Source organism: Saccopteryx leptura, chromosome 6 (genome assembly GCF_036850995.1).
Source record: "Saccopteryx leptura isolate mSacLep1 chromosome 6, mSacLep1_pri_phased_curated, whole genome shotgun sequence".
Taxonomy (NCBI): domain Eukaryota; kingdom Metazoa; phylum Chordata; class Mammalia; order Chiroptera; family Emballonuridae; genus Saccopteryx; species Saccopteryx leptura.
Window position 1 is genome coordinate 25535648 of NC_089508.1, and position 19906 is coordinate 25555553.

Sequence of the window (19906 nt, forward strand, 5' to 3'; positions counted from 1 at the left end):
AGTGACACAAGGTCACACACAACCGGTCCTGCTCCTCTCTTTCCCAACTTGTTTCAATGCAGAGAAGTCCTGTATACACCAGGGCTCAGATATTTGGGTTTCCCAGAGTCATAATGCCCTAGGGCTGAAAAGCGAACTTTGAGGTTATTTAGCCCAAACCCCTCAGGGAACCTATGCCCCAAAGGCCCACAGGACAAGATCGTGCGGTGAGTGAGTGGCAGAAGAGGACTAGAACACAGGCTGATGATGTCCAGACTCCTGACACATGCCAGGGGAAAGGGTGGCCCCAAGAAAGGCAGGCCAGAAACGAACTCAGGACATGACCTGCAAGGCGGATGCCTGACCGCATCTGGAGCACCCCGCATTGACATGCACAGGAGCACCCCACTCTGGGCTGAGCAGCCCGACTGCTCTGCTCTGGAGCACCCCGCATTGACATGCACAGGAGCGCCCCGCTCTGGGCTGAGCAGCCCGACTGCTCTGCTCTGGAGCACCCCGCATTGACATGCACAGGAGCACCCCGCTCTGGGCTGAGAAGCCCCGACTGCTCTGCTCTGGAGCACCCCGCATTGACATGCACAGGAGCGCCCCGCTCTGGGCTGAGCAGCCCGACTGCTCTGCTCTCAGCCTTGCACCGGGGACACGGCCGGGACCTGGAGGCGGGCTGCTCGTGCACCGGGAATCAGCACTGCTCCCTCGCCGGCTGGCTGGGAAAGGATCCAGTCCTTGGAGGGCACTGCAGGGTTAGAAGGAACGATCATTTCCAATGCCTAATTGAACTTAATGACTAGCCTAATTAGGCTCTTTAATGGCAGGACTGGCGTGGTCTTGGCTCGTGCCCCTAAGTACGGGTGGCGTGCTTGCACCCCCCGCCTTCTCAGGGTCAGGAGCAGCTGGAGCACAGCTCGGCAGACTGGCAGGCCAGAGGCGGCTAGGACGGGCACGGGTCACGCCTTTATCCCTGCTCTTCTGCCCACAGGCCTAACGTGCTGGAGCCATGGCACGGCCGCCCTCGGGGAACCGGCTGAGGCTCTACCCCAGAAGAGGCACCAGCATTACACCAGGGGCCGAGGGCACGGACACGGAAGGCGGCGAGGCACGGAGAACAAGAGCGTGCCCCCACAGTCAGACTCACCTGGGCTCAGATCCTGCTGCCTACTTACCTACTGTGTAACCTTGAGCAAGTTACTTAACCTTTAACTTCACGTCATCTGCAAGCAGGGATAATAGCAGCAACTACCCCTCATGGGCTGTGTTGAGAATAAAGTGAGACGACTGTGCTTAGCACTGTGCCCACAGGACGGCTCTGCAGCCTGGCCCGGGAAGGCACAATCTGGATCAGAGGACAGAGCTCACAACTGCCTGAAGATGAGCTACTTTTAAAAAGCAGAGGGGAGTGGTAATGGCATAAAAATCAGGAATAACCTCAACGCCCACCAACGGGGGAACAGCACATCCATATCATGGGTTTATTATGTAGCAGTTAGAGAAATGAGGCAAATCTACCTGTGCTGAAAGTTCTCCAAGATGTACCATTAGCCTGACCAGGTGGTGGCACAGTGGATAGATAGAGCTCAGCCTGGGATGATGCGGACCCAGGTTCCAAATCCTGGGCTCAGCAGCTTGAGTTTAGGGTCACCGGCTTAAGCATGAGATCATAGACATGACCCCATGGTTGCTGGCTTGAGCCCCAGGTCGCTGGCTTGAGCAAGGGGTCACTGGCTCGGCTGGAGCCCCCCAGTCAAGGCACCAATGAACAACTAAGGTGCCGCACTATGAGTTGATGCTTCTCATCTCTCTCCCTTCCTGTCTGTCTGTCCCTATGTGCCCCCCCTTTTCTCTCGGTCTCACAGACTATAAAAAAAAAGATAGATGTTCTATTAAATAAAAAAATGAAGAATAACTAAGAAGCAGAACAAATCTGATCCCATTTATGTAAAAAAGTTTGTATATATGTAAATCTACTGTGTAAGACTATACACTGTACATCTACTGTTGGTAAGATATACCAACAAACTATTACCAGTAGTTCCTTCTAAAGAGATGACCAGGCTTGGAGGAGATGGTAGTTTCAGGTAAATTTGGCTATGTCTTGTCTGAATTTTTATATCATTAAAGTGTTCTTGGTTTCCTTGTACAACTAAAAAAAGACTAAAAAAAATACGCTTCCACTGAGTTCCCCACAGTGGAGGAGTTCAAGCAGACCCCTGACCAGAATCTGACAGGAGAGTGGATGAAACGGGCTCTGTGCTTCCAGTTCCGAGGCCTCTGCACAATGTGATAATCCAGATGGACAAGGGAACAGTCCACAGGAGGTCTGCTTTGTGGCTGTTGCTATTTCAAGCACACTCCTGTGTGCCTGTCATTTCTTTCCTGACCCTTAGAGACCCCCCTACTTCACAGTCCTACCCCTGGCTCCAATCACAGGAGAATCTGCACTTCTGCAAAACCAGAGACTGTAAAGGGCCCCAAGTCAGAACCTTCATCGGGCATGTGAAGAGCCCATTCCAGAACCACTCCTGGTTTTCAGCTACAAAAATAAAATTCAAGGGTAAGTTAACCTGTTAAGAAAAAGCTGAAGGCCTGAAAGGGAGCTGGGAGCGGGCTCTGGGGGCGGTGAGGGTCAGGCCTGTGCTGGGCAGGCTTCGGCGGACCTCCCGCGGGCCTCCCCCACGGGCCTCCTGCACGCCGCCCCACGGGCAAACGAGGAGCAGCCCTGCTGGCTCGCCTCCCCCACGGGCCTCCTGCACGCCGCCCCACGGGCAAACGAGGAGCAGCCCTGCTGGCTCGCCTCCCCCACGGGCCTCCTGCACGCTGCCCCACGGGCAAACGAGGAGCAGCCCTGCTGGCTCACCTCCCCCACGGGCCTCCTGCACGCCGCCCCACGGGCAAACGAGGAGCAGCCCTGCTGGCTCGGGCCCCTAAAGCACAGCCACTGAGCGCTGCGGGCCTCAGCTGTCCTTCCCTGGTGCACGTAAGCACCAGGTTCCTCTCCAGTCACTGCATGTGCCTGTCCCCTCCTGCCTGGGCACCAGGCACTCACCTCCGCTCCAGGGAGGGACTGGACAGAGCACCTGTCAGGAAGATGCTCCCCTTTCAGAGTGGGAAGTGACGTATCCAAATATACTGCTCCACACGGGGCTTATGGCAGCAGATTGCTATCACCGTCAATTGGGAGGCACTTGACAGAATTGTAAGACTCCAATTATTTCATATTTAGTCATTTGCATAAGTAAATTGGTTCTGTGATACTAGACAAGCCATCCAGGGCCCTAAACTACAAGGAGTATAACATACAACATCTCTGCTTGCTCTGAACCGAAAATCACTATGTCAAACCAAGTGGAAGCACATGAAAATGCCCCCAAATTCTCAATGAGAACAAGGTGGGTGCATGCTTCATATCTGTCCTCTAGCCTATGGGCTATATATGTACCATGTCCTAAGCCTTGGTGATACTTTCCAAAGGGTCATGTCATATATGGTAAGGACATGAACAAACACTGGAAGTCTGCTTTGTCAGCCTGCGGAAATATCACAACCGCAGTCTGCTCACGATCAGTTTTATTGAGAGAGGAATTCTAGAGTACTATGCAGCCCTTAAAAATCAGGCAGTTAGGCGCTTGCCAGATAGCTCGGTAAGTTAAAGCATCATCTGAAGCACAGAGGATGCGTGTTTGATCCCTGGTCAGGGCACACACGGGAACAGATCAGAGTTCCTGTCTCTCCCTTCCTCTCCCTAAAATCACTAAAATAAACATTAAAAAACAATCAGGCAGTCAGCCCCGGCTGGATAGGTCAGTCGGCTAGAGCATCATCCTGATATGCCAAGGTTATGGGTTTGATCCCCGTCAGGGTACATACTAGGATCGATCAATGAACGCATAAATAAGTAGAACAAATTGATCTCCCTCCCTTCCCAACTCACTCTCCATTCCTCTCCCTCTAAAATCAACAAATAAATTTATTTTTAAAAAAAACAAGGCAGTGCCTGACCTGTGGTGGCGCAGTGGATAAAGCGTCGACCTGGAAATGCTGAGGTCGCCGGTTCAAAACCCTGGGCTTGCCTGGTCAAGGCACATACGGGAGTTGATGCTTCTAGCTCCTCCCCACCTTCTCTCTCTGTCTCTCTCTCCTCTCTCTCTCCCTCTCTGTCTCTCTTTCTCCCTTTCTCTCTCCTCTCTAAAATGAATAAATAAAATTAAAAAAAACAAAAAAAAACAAGGCAGTTATTCTCTAGGTCAGGCGTCCCCAAACTACAGCCCGCGGGCCGCATGTGGCCCCCTGAGGCCATTTATCCGGCCACCCACCGCACTTCCGGAAGGGGCACCTCTTTTATTGGTGGTCAATATGTGGTGGCCCTCCAATGGTCTGAGAGACAGTAAACTGGTCCCCTGTGTAAAAAGTTTGGGGACCCCTGCTCTAGGTTGAAAGAAAGATTACCAAAAAACATTATTATATGATTAAAAAAAATGCAAGCCCTGGCCAGTTGGTTCAGTGGTGGAGCGTCGGCCTGGTGTGCAGGAGTCCCAGGTTCGATTCCCGGCCAGGGCACACAGGAGAAGCGCCCATCTGCTTCTGGACCCTTCCCTTCTCCTTCCTCTCTGTCTCTCTCTTCCCCTCCTGCAGCCAAGGCTCCGTTGGAGCAGAGTTGGCCCGGGTGCTGGGGATGGCTCTGTGTCCTCTGCCTCAGGCGCTAGAATGGCTCTGGTTGCAACACAGTGACACCCCAGATGGGCAGAGCATCGCCCCCTGGTGGGTGTGCCAGGTGGATCCCGGTCGGGCGCATGCGGGAGTCTGTCTGACTGCCTCCTCGTTTCCAGCTTCAGAAAAATACAAAAAAAAAAAAAAAAAAATGCAGAAGAGCTATCCATTTGTGTGAGGCAAGTCAAACAGTGACTAACATCAGAACCGGCACGGTCCCCGTCCCCGCAGCTTCCTCTCTTCTCTCTCCTGTCCTCTTGAGGAAATGACTTACCTGCTCACCTCGGCCACACTTGTGCTTTCAGGTCAAACAGGCCGCACTCCATAAAAAGGCAGGAAAGGGGATTATTCTAACAGTCAGTCCTGGAGGCATGTGCCAGCTGGCTGAGGGACAGTGCTGACCATGTCCACAGAATGAACAAATGTGTGTCGCCTTCACCTCTGCCCAGGAAGGGCGCCGTTCAGTAAGGGCCGCACAGCGGCGAACCCTCAGGGCTGAGTGGGAAAGGACAGCAGCTAAGCCCACCCTGCCCAGCGCGTCTCTGTGTCCTCCCCACCTAACTGACAGCTACCGGAACAACACAGGCGTCTGGAGACAGGAGGGCCGTGAGGACGGAAGGAGCCCACACAGCCCACTCTTTCCCCGCTTCAGCAAGGACGTCTATTTCTCACCAGTTAGTTCAACGTAAACAGTCTAGGTGTTATTTGTTTCATTTCCAGATTCTACTGAAGGGATATGGTTTACAGTAATAATGCAGTTAAATTATAATTTTCTTAAACACACACACACACGAATTCTCCAAGTTCACTAAAGTAAAAAACTTATCTAGATCTTCCTCTATCATCTTTCTGTCCAGGCTCTGAACATACCTTGAGAGCAAAGCAGTAAATTTACCTTTGGGGAGTCTATACAAAACAAACAAACATAGGCATGCATTAAACAGACACGCTGTCACCTGGCCCTGAGACCACCTTTCTGACTTGGCTGTGTCTTGGAAGCCACGTGGAGGAGAGGCACGTACGCAGGCAGAGCAAGGACGATAAAGCTGAGACACTGGTCCAAGCAGGGGGCTCTCACGGCATCTCCAAAAGCTCCAGAAACAGAGGCACGGTGCCTGAGCCCTGCGCAGGGCTATGGGAATGGTGCACAATGATCTACCTTCTCCTCTCAGCTGTCTCACATGCAACCGGCTCATCTGATGTCACCCAACATCGGTCACTCACCTCTGATGCATGAGCTACCTGGCTGAGAACCAAATGGCTGTTCACCCATGGAGCCCAAGACCCGCGATCATGCCATACCAATTCTGAGTTCTTCGTGGCCGAGGGCAGCATGTGCAAAATAAGTTCTTAATACTTCTAAACAAAATTGTGTTTATTGATGAAAATCTAAAAGTCGAGGATTAAGTTCTTTTACTTCCTTGGGGCTCCAGGATACCTAGTCCCTTTTGAATTACTGAAGCTCTGTAAGAAACGCCCAAAATTCACTCACTGATCAAATCTGTACTGAGCAGCTACCAGCTACATGTTCCAGGCACTGTCGACCCAGAAGCAAACAATATAGACAAAAGCCTCTTGCAAAGTACTTATTTACTAGTTACTAGTAATGCAAATGCTAAAGCAGCTGCGGCTTTCAAACAGCTGAGTAAAAAATACAAGCAGAGAAAGAGTGAGAACAGAGCCACACGTGGTAAAACACTTACAACTAGAAGGGCTTATGTACTAATCAGACTGGAGGAGGGCAAAGGCAGGATTACAGGTATAAATTGTATTTCAAGCAGCAAATAGTCAATGAGAAAAAGTGTTCCATGGAAGGATGTCTGTTAATCAGTGAACATGAGAGATACACCCTTTGACATCCTTTAATGAAGTGAAAGCTCTGGGCAACAACCATCAGTAACACTGTGACCATCAGCTGGGAGTCTGATGGGGGCGCAGAATGGAGGCCACACCCCAACCGCACTCGTCAACCACAGCCTCACTGAGCACGGAACCAGACATCTGTGCCTGCTCACGGCAGCGCTCTCAGCTGTGACACAGCAGGCTGTACACAGCACCACCTACAAAGGGTTCCTGCTGGACAGGGAGCCTGACTATGCTCAGGGCAGCGCTCTCAGCTGTGACACAGCAGGCTGTACACAGCACCACCCACAAAGTGTTCCTGCTGGACAGGGAGCCTGACTATGCTCACGGCAGCACTCTCAGCTGTGACACAGCAGGCTGTACACAGCACCGCCTACAAAGGGTTCCTGCTGGACAGGGAGCCTGACTATGCTCAGGGCAGCGCTCTCAGCTGTGACACAGCAGGCTGTACACAGCACCACCCACAAAGTGTTCCTGCTGGACAGGGAGCCTGACTATGCTCACGGCAGCGCTCTCAGCTGTGACACAGCAGGCTGTACACAGCACCGCCTACAAAGGGTTCCTGCTGGACAGGGAGCCTGACTATGCTCACGGCAGCTCTCAGCTGTGACACAGCAGGCTGTACACAGCACCACCTACTAAGTGTTCCTGCTGGACAGGGAGCCTGACTATGCTCACGGCAGCACTCTCAGCTGTGACACAGCAGGCTGTACACAGCACCACCTACAAAGGGTTCCTGCTGGACAGGGAGCCTGACTATGCTCACGGCAGCGCTCTCAGCTGTGACACAGCAGGCTGTACACAGCACCACCTACAAAGGGTTCCTGCTGGACAGGGAGCCTGACTATGCTCACGGCAGCGCTCTCAGCTGTGACACAGCAGGCTGTACACAAAACCACCCACAAAGTGTTCCTGCTGGACAGGGAGCCTGACTATGCTCACGGCAGCGCTCTCAGCTGTGACACAGCAGGCTGTACACAGCACCACCTACAAAGGGTTCCTGCTGGACAGGGAGCCTGACTATGCTCACGGCAGCGCTCTCAGCTGTGACACAGCAGGCTGTACACAGCACCACCTACTAAGTGTTCCTGCTGGACAGAGAGCCTGACTATGCTCACGGCAGCGCTCTCAGCTGTGACACAGCAGGCTGTACACAGCACCACCTACAAAGGGTTCCTGCTGGACAGGGAGCCTGACTATGCTCACGGCAGCGCTCTCAGCTGTGACACAGCAGGCTGTACACAGCACCACCTACAAAGTGTTCCTGCTGGACAGGGAGCCTGACTATGCTCACGGCAGCGCTCTCAGCTGTGACACAGCAGGCTGTACACAGCACCACCTACAAAGGGTTCCTGCTGGACAGGGAGCCTGACTATGCTCACGGCAGCGCTCTCAGCTGTGACACAGCAGGCTGTACACAGCACCACCTACCAAGTGTTCCTGCTGGACAGGGAGCCTGACTATGCTCACGGCAGCGCTCTCAGCTGTGACACAGCAGGCTGTACACAGCACCACCTACCAAGTGTTCCTGCTGGACAGGGAGCCTGACTATGCTCACGGCAGCGCTCTCAGCTGTGACACAGCAGGCTGTACACAGCACCACCTACAAAGGGTTCCTGCTGGACAGGGAGCCTGACTAACTACCAGTGGATCCAGATCTAACTTCCAGTTTCACAGGAACATGGAGGCCAAGGGGACAAGTTAGACATCATGACTAGAAAGCAAGGGGCCAAATCCAGAACGTGGGACACTCTACAGGACAAGATTCTCAGAGAATAAAAAGAACGGCATGGGGAAAAAACAATAGGAGGTGGTGTGCATGTGTGCGTGTGTGCAGGGAGGCTAGAGTGGTGCCGAGTAAGAGACTAAAGACATCTAATGACGAAATGAAAAGGTGTGGACCCTGATTTGCCCTTTTGACAATACAAATGTAAAAAGACATCTCTGAGACCATGGAAGTACCTGAATATGATCTGCGTATCAGATGACATTAAGGAGTCATTATTAATACCGATAGGCATGATAATGGATGATGGTTAATAAACAAAACAATCCTGTCAGTTAACAAAAATTGCCTCTAACAGGGAAGGGAGGGAGGGATGAGGCAATGACATTCTTTATATATTGTCAAGCTCCCCTAACTCATTCTTGGCTTCATAAAAGATAACATGCTTTTCACACCCATCTATACACTTTCTTAAGATTAAATAACTATATAGATCCTTATATATGTAACCTAGAACTTCCCCGTCTTTTTCAAGACTTGGAGCACCTAAAAATATTAATAACATTTGGATTGAAAACTAGGGTGGATCGATGAGACGGCTCCTGGTTATAGGTGACCAGCCTGGGGTTTTGGTGGGTGTAGGGCTGGCCAGCGGGGCCGAGGGCAAAGCACCCATGTCTTGGCACACCTGCTCCCACAGCGCAGCACACAGCATGGCACACCAGCTCCCACAGTGCAGCACACAGCATGGCACACCTGCTCCCGCAGCGCAGCACACAGCACACCAGTGGGGATGCTCTGTGACACTTTCTAAGACACTGACTTCTGTGGGGATGGACGGCTGTAACAGAGCTGGGTCAAGAGGACACAACGTGCGTCTGCTACTGTGCTTACAGAGCCAGGAGCCTAGCAGCGCCGGGAGTCTTCGCCTTTCACACTTTCGTAGCTTAATAAGAATTAACTACTCGCTGCTAACAAGAAGGTAAGACTCTGGTATGGCAATGACACAGAGGGATAGGACAGAGCCCTTAAGTATTCTTGAAACATCAAGGCCATTAAAAAAAAAGCAAGAGGGAGAGGAGGAGGGAAGGGGGCAACCTCAGGACCAGCACACGGCTGTGCCACCGCCATCTTGATGTCCTTGACGCGTGCAGATGGTGTGGAAGCGGCTGGCACCTGAACAGCCGCGAGAAGGAACGAGTGGCCAATGGAGATTTATGTGAGGAGAGTGAGATGGACAAGGTAAAATTGTCAGGAGGAGTTGTTAGAAAGTAAAATATATTGTGACAATTCCACTCCTGCCGTTCATCAATAAACTGACAGATCATTTAGTGTCAATTAGGAGTGATAGATGGACAAGTCCCCGTGATCCTGGGCCAAAATTAATGGCTGGGAGGGAGAGGGTGATTGAAAATGACGGCTGACATTGAGAGCAAAGTCCTGAAAGTCCCTGAGGGGCCATTACTTGCCTCATTCCCTTGCAGATCAATGCAGGGACAAACCCAAAAACAGACACTTTGAGACAAAACTTAATCAAACTACCTTTCCTTCCTCTCTTTACCAGGTCTGGTTGCCTCGCATCCAGCTCCACTCCCCATGGCCAAGCCAGTGCCCACCTCAGCAACTTCAGAGCCAAGGACAGCTTGGCCCCAAGATGGAGTCTTTGGCACAGCAATGACTTTGGTGCCAGGAGAAGGGACAGGTCATGATCCCAGGTCCCAGGTAATTCTTGAACACAGCCCATTCCTGTGGCTCAGGGGTGAGCATCTGAGTCCCAGCATCCAACATCTCTAGCCACTGAGGTGGATGCCACCTGCTCTGCTCTTCATCTTGGGTAATGTCATGCAAATAAAACAAAGGTGTCCCAGAAACTACATCCTGCGGCTGTGACCAGCCCTTCTACTTCCTCCTGACAACATAAACGTAGCTCTACTTCCCTCCTACCCCCCTCGTGAAAAGATGCCTACCTTACAAATGGAAGCCACCTGCCCGAGTCCGTGTAATATACATGTAAGGCGTGAGTGTGGACTGAACGTCTGTGCTCCCCCCCAAATCCTCATGTTGACACCGCAGTCTCCAATGTGATGGTGTTGCAGCTGGGGCCTTTGATAGCTAATTTGGGACAGATGAGGTCATGAGTAGAGCCCCCATGGTGGAACTAGCGCCCTTGTAAATCGATGAAGACACACTGGTCTCTCTCCCTGTGCATACATGCACACCCCAAGAAGGCTACGTGAGGACACAACCAGGGAGAGGGCCCTCATCAGAACCTGACCATGCCAGTACCTGCTCTCGGACTGCCAGCCTCCAGAACTGGGAGAAGCAAGTGTGCGCCGTCTAACCGCTGCCCAGTCTACGGCATTCTGCTATAGCAGCCCAAACTGACGGAGACAGGGCCCAGCACAGTGCCATTACTATCGTCGCACGAGAACTTAAGGTAAGTACACTATTTTTCAGTGTGAATCCTCCGCTCTAACCAAACTGACAATAAAGTTACTGCTCTCCCCCCAACACCTATGCCTACACTGGTCCTTAAACCAAACTGCTCTCCTCACAATCCTCTCAGGCCATCAGAATTCACCCAGGCTGACCCCATCATCTCACAAGGGACTCCCTGACCAGTGTGGTCACTCTCCTCTGAGGCCACCTTGCCAGAGCTAGCCATTTCATTTGCTTCTTGCTGATCATGTGCTCCTTCTGCCCTCCTGATTTCTGTGAATGAAAATGCCTGATCTCCCCAATTAGAATCCAGGCTCCTGCAGAGCAGGAAGCACATTTGCACTCTGGGCTCCCTGGAGCACCTCGCAAATAGCAGGAAACCATGTTGTCCCTCCTCCATGGGGCAGATCCTCAGTGGAGCCCTCATCGCCTCTCTTACCCCTAGTCAATCCCTTCCTCTTTCTGTTTCAGATCTGTTCTACCTGCCTCCAGATGCCAGCTTGCCTTTGCTCCAACATGATCAACAGTCAATTTGCCTTCCTACTTTGAAAAGAAAAAAAAGAGGCCAATCCAAAATGAAATTCCCCCAATTCTCTACTCCCCTCCAGCTTTCTTTCATTTTTTCCTTTTTTTTTTTAGGTGAGAAGAGGGGAGACAGTAAGGTAAACTCCTGCATGAGCCTCAACCGAGATCCACCTGGCAAACCCATCCTGGGCCGAAGCTCAAGTACCAAGCTATTTTTAGCACCTGAGACCAATGCACTCCAACAGAGCTATCCTCAGTGCCTGGGACCATGCTTAACCAATCGAGCCACTGGCTATGTGAGGGGAAGAAGGTGAGAAGGGGAGAAGCAATCGGTCACTTCTTCTGTGTGCCCTGACCAGGAATCAAACCCAGGACATCCATATGCCAAGCCAATGCTCTATCCACTGAGCCACCAGCCAAGGCCTCCAGCTTTCTTGATAACAAAACTAGCCTTTCTAAGCTTTCTCCTGTCATTGAGGAAAAATGTCCCCGCCTCCTCCTGTCCAAGATTAATTAGTTTCTCTTGGAAGGTCTTAACCCTGTCCCTCCTCCAGGATCTGACTCCTTCAAATCCGCCTCATTTCATTTGCACCCACTCTTTTCCCAGGTATTACACACATGACTCGCTACACAGACACTCCCTTCCATATGCTCTTTTTCCTTTGTTTCTCAGAGCGGCTGCCTATATTACTAACCCCACTTCACTCCCAAACTGCACAAATTATCTAAGTGGACCACCACCAGTGCCCCAAGCCAGCTCTCTCCACCTGCAGTCCCTATCTGAGGGCACCACGACCTAACCAGTCATCAAAGCGAGGCACCTTGCAAGTGACCTTCAACTCTTCCCTCTGCCCTACATTCCACCAATGGCACTTCTATTAACTCTGCCTCCAAAACATTTCCACTCTCCTCTCCTACCACACTCACCCGCTGCCCCAGGGCAGGCTTTCCTCATGCTGCGCAGTGTCACCTGCCAACAGGTCTGCCAGCCTTCTAGAGCTCTACTTCCTGCTGAAAGCAAAGCGACACCAGTCAAAAATTCTGACCCGATCATGCACTTGTTCAGTAGTCACTGAGTGCTTATTATGGACTGGCACTGTTTGAAGTAATGAACACATGCAGATAAGAGCGTGTCTCCTCTCATGAAGCTTACATCACAGTAGAGAGAAAAAGACAATACATGTATGTGTACATAACACACATATGGATGCACATGTCAGGTGGTGACACATAAAGCAGGGGACGGGGAGCCTGCCCAGGCAGTGGCACAATGGATAGAGTGTCAACTTGGGACGCTGAGGACCCAGGTTCAAAACCCCGAGGTCGCCATCTTAAGAACAGGCTCAACCAGTTTGAGCGTGGCATCATTGGTCGCTGGCTTGAGCCCAAAGGCCACTGGCTTGAGCCTAAGGTCACTGGCTTGAGCAAGGGCTCACTGGCTCAGCTGGAGCCCCCTGGTCAAGCCACATATGAGAAAGCAATCAAATGAACAACTAAGGTGCCACACCTATGAGTTGATGCTTCTCATCTCTCTCCCTTCCTGTCTGTCTGTCCCTGTCTGTCCCTCTCTTTCTCTCTCTTGCTAAAAAAAAAAAAAAGCAGGATATGGGGAACGTGGAGTGATGAGGGGTGCTACTTTATTGAATATGTGGTCAGGGAGAGCCTTGTGAGCCACAGTAAGGGCTGTGGGGTTTAGTTTGGCAGGAGAAAGCCAATGGAGGGTCCTGAGCAGACATGTCAAATGATCTCCCCCATGTTTTAAGAAGGTCACCTGCTCTGTGGAGATAAGACGGAGGGAGGCAAGGGTGAAAGGCTGACAGGAGGTTCCCGCTTGAGTCAATGCTAGACATGGTGGCAGCCATCGCTGGGCACGGGCAGTGCCGACAACAGGTGTATTTCAAGTGCAGACTCAGCCCAGTTCGCTGACAGACTGAACAGGAGTGAAGACAAAGAGAGGACTCCAGGGTGATCCCACAGTGTCCGGTCGGAGTAACGGGAAGGATGGGGTCACCATTTAGACATCTGGGGAAGACTGTGGGAGGCACGGGTTAGGGGAAGGGGAAGAAGGGGTGGAAATTAAGAGGACCCATTTGGACACGGTAGGATTGTGTTTTCAAGTGGAAATGTCACATGGACAGCTGGATATTCACAAGCAGGACTGGGCTAGAGATATAAATTTGGAGTCATCAGTGTGTAAGTAATAGCTAAACTCCCGAGACTGAGTTGAGATCACGCCAAGAATGAGTGCTAACAAAAAAGAGAGGAAGTTCAAGGATGAGCCCTGGGTACTCCAACATTTAGAGGGGTCAGGACCAGGCCACAGGCTGAGGAGCCAAACAAACGAATCCCTTGACAGTAACACATGAAATGGAAAACATCTCTCTCCAAGAGGAAATGGATTTCATCTGAAAAAATCCTTTATATATTCATTGAGGAATAAACACTTGAGATTCTCTTCAGTCTTCTAAGAAGTAGATATAGGATTTGCCTCATTTCCATATCTTAAAATAAATACCACATATTAAAAGCACTAAAATCCCCTATTAACTCAGAAAAATGGAGCTCCTCACTCACTAGGATATGAGACTTGCATTTCAAAGTCACCTTCTTATTCATGGTTAACTCTAAAAAGTAGTGTTATGCTGAGTAAAGGAAACAGTATGGGCCCTGGCCACGTAGCTCAGTTAGAGCATCGTACCAATACACCAAGGTTGCAAGTTCAATTCCCAGTCATGACACATAAGAATCAAACAATAAATGCACAGGTAAGTGGAAAAACAAGTCAATGTCTGTCTGTCTCTCTCTCCCTTCCTCCCTCTAAAATCAGAGTTTTTTTAAAGGAAACAGTGTGGTACCTAGTTGGCATACAAATGGCCAGAAAGACCAATAGAATGGTGTCACAAGTGCAAAGTAGATTCGCGTACATAAGCAAATGCAGAATATGGTAAAGGTGGCTTCTAAATTCACTGGGGAGAGATGGGTTTCCAAATAAATGGTGCTGGGACACCAGCCACTTAGAAAAAGGTAGAACTAGATCCATACTTCTTACCATAAAATTAATTCCACATGGATTCCAGGTCTAAATTTTTTTAAGATTTTGTTTTATTGATTTCAGAGAGCGGAGAGAGAAATAGAAAGGGGGGAGGAGTGGGAAGTGTCAACTCGGTAGTAATTGCTTCCCATACGTGCCCTGACCGGGCGAGCCTGGGGTTTGGAACCGGCAACCCCAGCATTCCAGGTCAGCCTTTTATCCTCTGCACCACCACAGGTCAGGAAGGGAAGTCTCAATTTTAAAAGTTAGATATAGGGTGTGGTTGCATTCCAATAAAACAATCTATAAAAACAGGCAGCTGGCCTGCGGGCCATAGTTTGCTGAATCTGAATATATGGAAACAAAAAGGCTACATTTTTTTTTTTACAAATTTATTTTTTCACCTAAAAGTTTATGATCTTCTCTCCACATAGGTGAGAATTTAATGAGTGGAATTCTCCCTTTTTGTATTCATAAGGGTATTCTGTGTTGGCCTGTATGTAACAAAGATGTCAGGAGGAAAGACAAGCCTCCCCAAATAGTTTGCCAGAAGGCTACATTTTTAAAATTTATATATGCGCCCTGGCCGGTTGGCTCAGTGGTAGAGCGTCGGCCTGGCGTGCAGAAGTCCCGGGTTCGATTCCCGGCCAGGGCACACAGGAGAAGCGCCCATCTGCTTCTCCACCCCTTCCCCTCTCCTTCCTCTCTGTCTGTCTCTTCCCCTCCCACAGCGAAGCTCCATTGGAGCAAAGATGGCCCGGGCGCTGGGGATGGCTCCTTGGCCTCTGCCCCAGGCGCTAGAGTGGCTCTGGTCGCAACAGAGCAACGCCCCAGAGGGGCAGAGCATCACCCCCTGGTGGGCAGAGCATCGCCCCTGGTGGGCGTGCCGGGTGGATCCCGGTCGGGCGCATGCGGGAGTCTGTCTGACTGTCTCTCCCCATTTCCAGCTTCAGAAAAATACAAAAAAAAATAAAATAAATAAAATTTATATATGCATGCTTAGTTTTTACAGAAAAGAAGTATAGAAAGGGTAAAGCAAAAGCAGTTAGCCGGAGGGGACGGACGGGAATGAAGTGGAGAGGATAAGGATGAAAACAAGACATCTTTGACTATATCTTTCTACACCATTTGATACAATAAAAAAGTATACATTATCATCTGTTCTTGCCAAAAAAACATTCACTTGACTCTAATTATGAGGAATCAAGCAGAGGAATCCAGAATGTGAGACATTCCACAAGAAAAGTGACCTGGATTCTTCAAAAAGGTCAATGTTCTGGGTTAGAGGTGACAGGGGGGTTGGAGTTATTTTAGATCAAGAGACTGAAAGAGACAGAACTACCAAATGCAGCATGTGAACACTGACTGGGTCCTGGAGCTAGCAATAAGACCTTTTCGGGACAATGGAAGAAGTTTAAACTAGATACTAAATCATTATGAAGTTTCTTAGATGTGATCACGACACTGATCATTTGAAGGAGGTCCTTCACCTTTAGCTATGCACTCTGAAGTCTCCAGAGGCAAAATGTCATGGCGACGGCAACTTGTTTTCAAATGATTCAGGGGGGAAAAGCGAGTGTGTGTGTGTGTGTGTGTGTGTGTGTGTGTGTGTGTGCGTGCGCGCGCACGTGCAAGCGTGCATGCGTTTAGAGGTGGGGAGAGGAAGGGAGAAGGACGAAGAAAAGAACTGGAAAAAATATTTTTGATAGTGCTACTTTGAAGAGAACTGCTAAAGGAAATTCTTAAGAGCAATGTGACTTCTTTGAGAAAAATAAATTCCCTTCCTGAGTATACTTTAGGTTATTTGTTATTGTTTATTTAAAGGTTTTACTTACTGATTTGAGAGAGAGAGAAAGAGGGGGGAGCAGAACACATCTGTTCATGGTAGCTGTTTCTTGAATGTGTCTTGACCGGGGAAGCCGGGATTTCGAACCAGCGACCATTATAGGTCGACACTTTATCTACTGCGCCACCACAGGCCAGGCAAGTTGTTAAGCTGGATAGTTGGCCGGCCCACCGGTGTAGTAAATACTTTTTTCGTTTACCTTTCATCTAAAACTTAGTGCAAGGAATTAAAGACCAGAATGATTTGCAATCTAGTACTAACGGGAAATTCCATTCTGTTTAGAAAACTACACTAAGAACAACATAGGATACTACAATATAGATGAACTTGGGAAACACTGTGCCAAGAGAAAGGAGCCAGTCACAAAAAGACCACATATTGTATGACTCCACTCTCTGAAATGTGCAGAGCAGGCAAGTCAGACACAGAAAGCAGACTGGTGGCTGCCTGGGGCTGGGGAGGCTGCGGGGACGGGACGGGACGGCTAATGGGCACAGGCTTCCTTGGAGGGTAATAAAAATGGTGATGACAGCACAACTCTGAGATGATACTAAGAACTGAACTGTACCTTTCAAATGGGTGAATTATAAGACATACAAATACATCTCAATACAGTTCAATAAAAAAGAAAAACAACACAGGGGTGAAACGCCCGAACCCACCCTGCCTGCCCTCACCTCCCCCGAGCTGCTGGCACTCACTTTGAAGCCTTCGCGGAGTCATCTGCCCAGCCTCCGTGCAGGCGGGGTGGTTTGGGAGGGGGCGCCTACAAGGAAAGAGAAGCCAAAACAGCACTGTCACTCAGCAAGTGCATCCAAGCAAGCTGCAGCTCAGGTTAAGGTCACCTGAACCACTAGTCAACCTATCAAAACTTGTCAAGTAAAAATACAGTAACCTTTTCTTTTTTTTTCTTTTTTTTTTTTTTTAATTTTTTGCATTTTTCTGAAGCTGGAAACAGGGAGAGACAGTCAGACAGACTCCCGCATGCGCCCGACCGGGATCCACCCGGCACACCCACCATGGGGCAACGCACTGCCCCCCAGGGGGCGATGCTCTGCCCATCCTGGGCGTCGCCATGTTGCGACCAGAGCCACTCTAGCGCCTGAGGCAGAGGCCACAGAGCCATCCCCAGCGCCCGGGCCATCTTTGCTCCAATGGAGCCTCGGCTGCGGGAGGGGAATAGAGAGACAGAGAGGAAAGCGCGGCGGAGGGGTGGAGAAGCAAATGGGCGCTTCTCCTGTGTGCCCTGGCCGGGAATCGAACCCAGGTCCTCCGCACGCTAGGCCGACGCTCTACCGCTGAACCAACCGGCCAGGGCCAGTAACCTTTACTTTTAACGGAATTTATTAGGGTGACATTAGTTCACATAATTATACAGGTTTCAATAACCTTTCAATTCACTATGAAAATCTGGGCTCTTTCACACCCTCTTGGTGGGTACAAACTGCCAAGATCTGGAGGATAACGTGGCAACGTCTACTGAAAGCCTTAGAAATAAATGCTCGCGTTTTCTGAGTCAGCCATTCTAACCCAAGGAAGTTATCCCACGGAGATAATCAGAAGAAAACATGTTGTCGTTTTTGAATAGTGAATACATCATTGGAAACAACCAAATAGGCAGTAATAGGAATTAAGTAAATCACAGAATATACATGTAAAAATACCCTGCAATAGTGAAAAACTATGTTGAATAAAATAGTTAATGATAGAAGGGTCAATATACACTAACTTTTAAAAACATGTAAAACAGTAAGTATTTGCTTCTGATTTTGTGAAATTATTATTAATACTTATATCTAGTGTTAATCAGCTCTAATTACATGGGTGAAAGGGGACTCCAGTGACAGAATTATGGGAAATCTTCATTTTCCTTCTTTGTACTACTGGGCATTTTCAAAAAATTTTTATAATCATTTTATAATATTTTTATGAAGAAATAAAATAAAAATATAAGAGAAAGACTTGCTTGAAAGACATAAACTATACTAGAGGGTTAAAAATCTGGTCAGATTATTTGGGCAGGAAGCAGTCACCTGCAATGGATACATTCAGAAACCCAAGGAATTCTCGTTCAGCATTATCTCAACTAAAAGTCCCAAAGGAATATCAAGCAATCCACTCAATCACTCAAGTTGGGTAAAACAGCAAAGAACTTTTCCTATTTTAAATAACTCAGCATTCACCTGGATAATTATTTTTTTAATGAGAGGAGGGGAGGCAGAGACAGACTCTCACATGCACCCTGACAGGGATACACCTGGCAAGTCCCCTATGGGACAACGCTCTGCCCATCTGGAGAGTTGCTCAATCAATAACCAAGCTATTCTTAGCACCTGAGGTGGAGGCCATGGAGCCATTCTCAGCGCTCGGGGCCAACTTTCTCCAATTGAGCCACGGCTGCAGAAGGAGAAGAGAGAGATAAAGAGAGAAGTGAGAAGGAGAAGGGTGGAAAAGCAGATGGTCACTTCTCCTGTGTGCCCTGACCAGGAATTGAACCCAGGACATCCACATGCCAGGCCGACAGTCTACCACTGAGCCAACCGGCCAGGGCCTTACCTGGATAATTTTTGAAATACTTCTTTTTTTTCCCCCCAATTACTTCATATACTCATAATTGCTGTTCTAAGTCTAAGGAGACACTTAGATATATGGACTAGAACAAGGGTTGGCAAACTTTTCTATGAAGGGGTAGGTGGTAAATACATATTTTTTATTTTGTGAGCCCTTCAGTTTCTGTTGCAACTCCTCCCCTTCGATACTGCAGGGCAATGAACAGCTGCAGATAATAAGAAAGCAGATGGGTGTAACTGTGTTCCAATAAAGCTTTACAAAAACAACCAGCGGGGCAAACTTGGCAGGAAGGATGTGGTCTCCTGACCTCTGACTAAAATGTGTCACTGAGACGTCCTTCAAATCTGCTGCTTAAGGCTTAACCTAACTTTTGAAGAAAACACTCCCTCAACATGCCAAAATACCTTTATACTGCTGATACTTTTATTTTGTACCAAGGTACGTTTTTGTTCCTGCTTCTCCAGTGGCACCCCAACTCGATGAGGACATGCTCCGTCTAGAGCGGGCCTTCTCACAGGCTGAGGCAGAACCTGCTGGAATGACTGACTGAGAAGCAGCTGAGCGCTCGCATGCCAGTACCCAACCCCCTCCTGGGAGTGTAATTAGTACGCTAGAGAAAACACACTCGATTTCTCTATGCTAGAGGCCAGGAATGGAGCTCAGTGAAGGCTCCGCACATGTGTTAGAAACGACAAGAATAGACGTGAAGAACAAGCTATTGTTTGTCTCTCCCATGGGAGAAATGCAAAGACGTACCAAGAGGTCCTTACCATCATTCCTAGTCCACACGTCCTTTCTGGGTCCCTGCCACACTCCACACTCGCCATCTCTAGGCTGGAAGGGGAGGCCTTATATGCCACCACCCTTCTTCCCTGGACACAGCTGACTGAAACAGGCCTGACCCCATTGGAACCAACTGAATTCTCTGTCCCAGGAATCGGGAAGCGAAGCTCTGAAGTTAGGCTGCTCAGACAGCACCGAAACTGAAACTCCTGGACTCAGAATAACCCACTCTACCAGCAGCCAAAGTTGTGTCTAAGCAGAGACCAAGCACCTGGCCTTGCTGAGCTCTTACCGTAGGTAAGGCACTGTGCTGCAGAGACTGAAATGTTAGGGAGAACTGAACTGAACTCATAGCAGGGCCTTTGAGGATGTTTTGAAACCAATTTGGCTTTAAACCATCCATGCGCGCTTACAGATA

General features: G+C 49.4%; 1 protein-coding gene across 1 annotated transcript in view; it reads right to left on the bottom strand.

The window, feature by feature from the left end:
* The window catches only part of IFT43 (intraflagellar transport 43), a 92725-nt gene that overhangs the window by 44117 nt on the left and 28702 nt on the right, over positions 1–19906 (bottom strand). The window contains exon 3 of the mRNA XM_066343444.1: positions 16836–16900. Within this exon, the coding sequence (XP_066199541.1) occupies positions 16836–16900 (65 nt within the window). The remainder of the gene's footprint in view (positions 1–16835; positions 16901–19906) is intronic.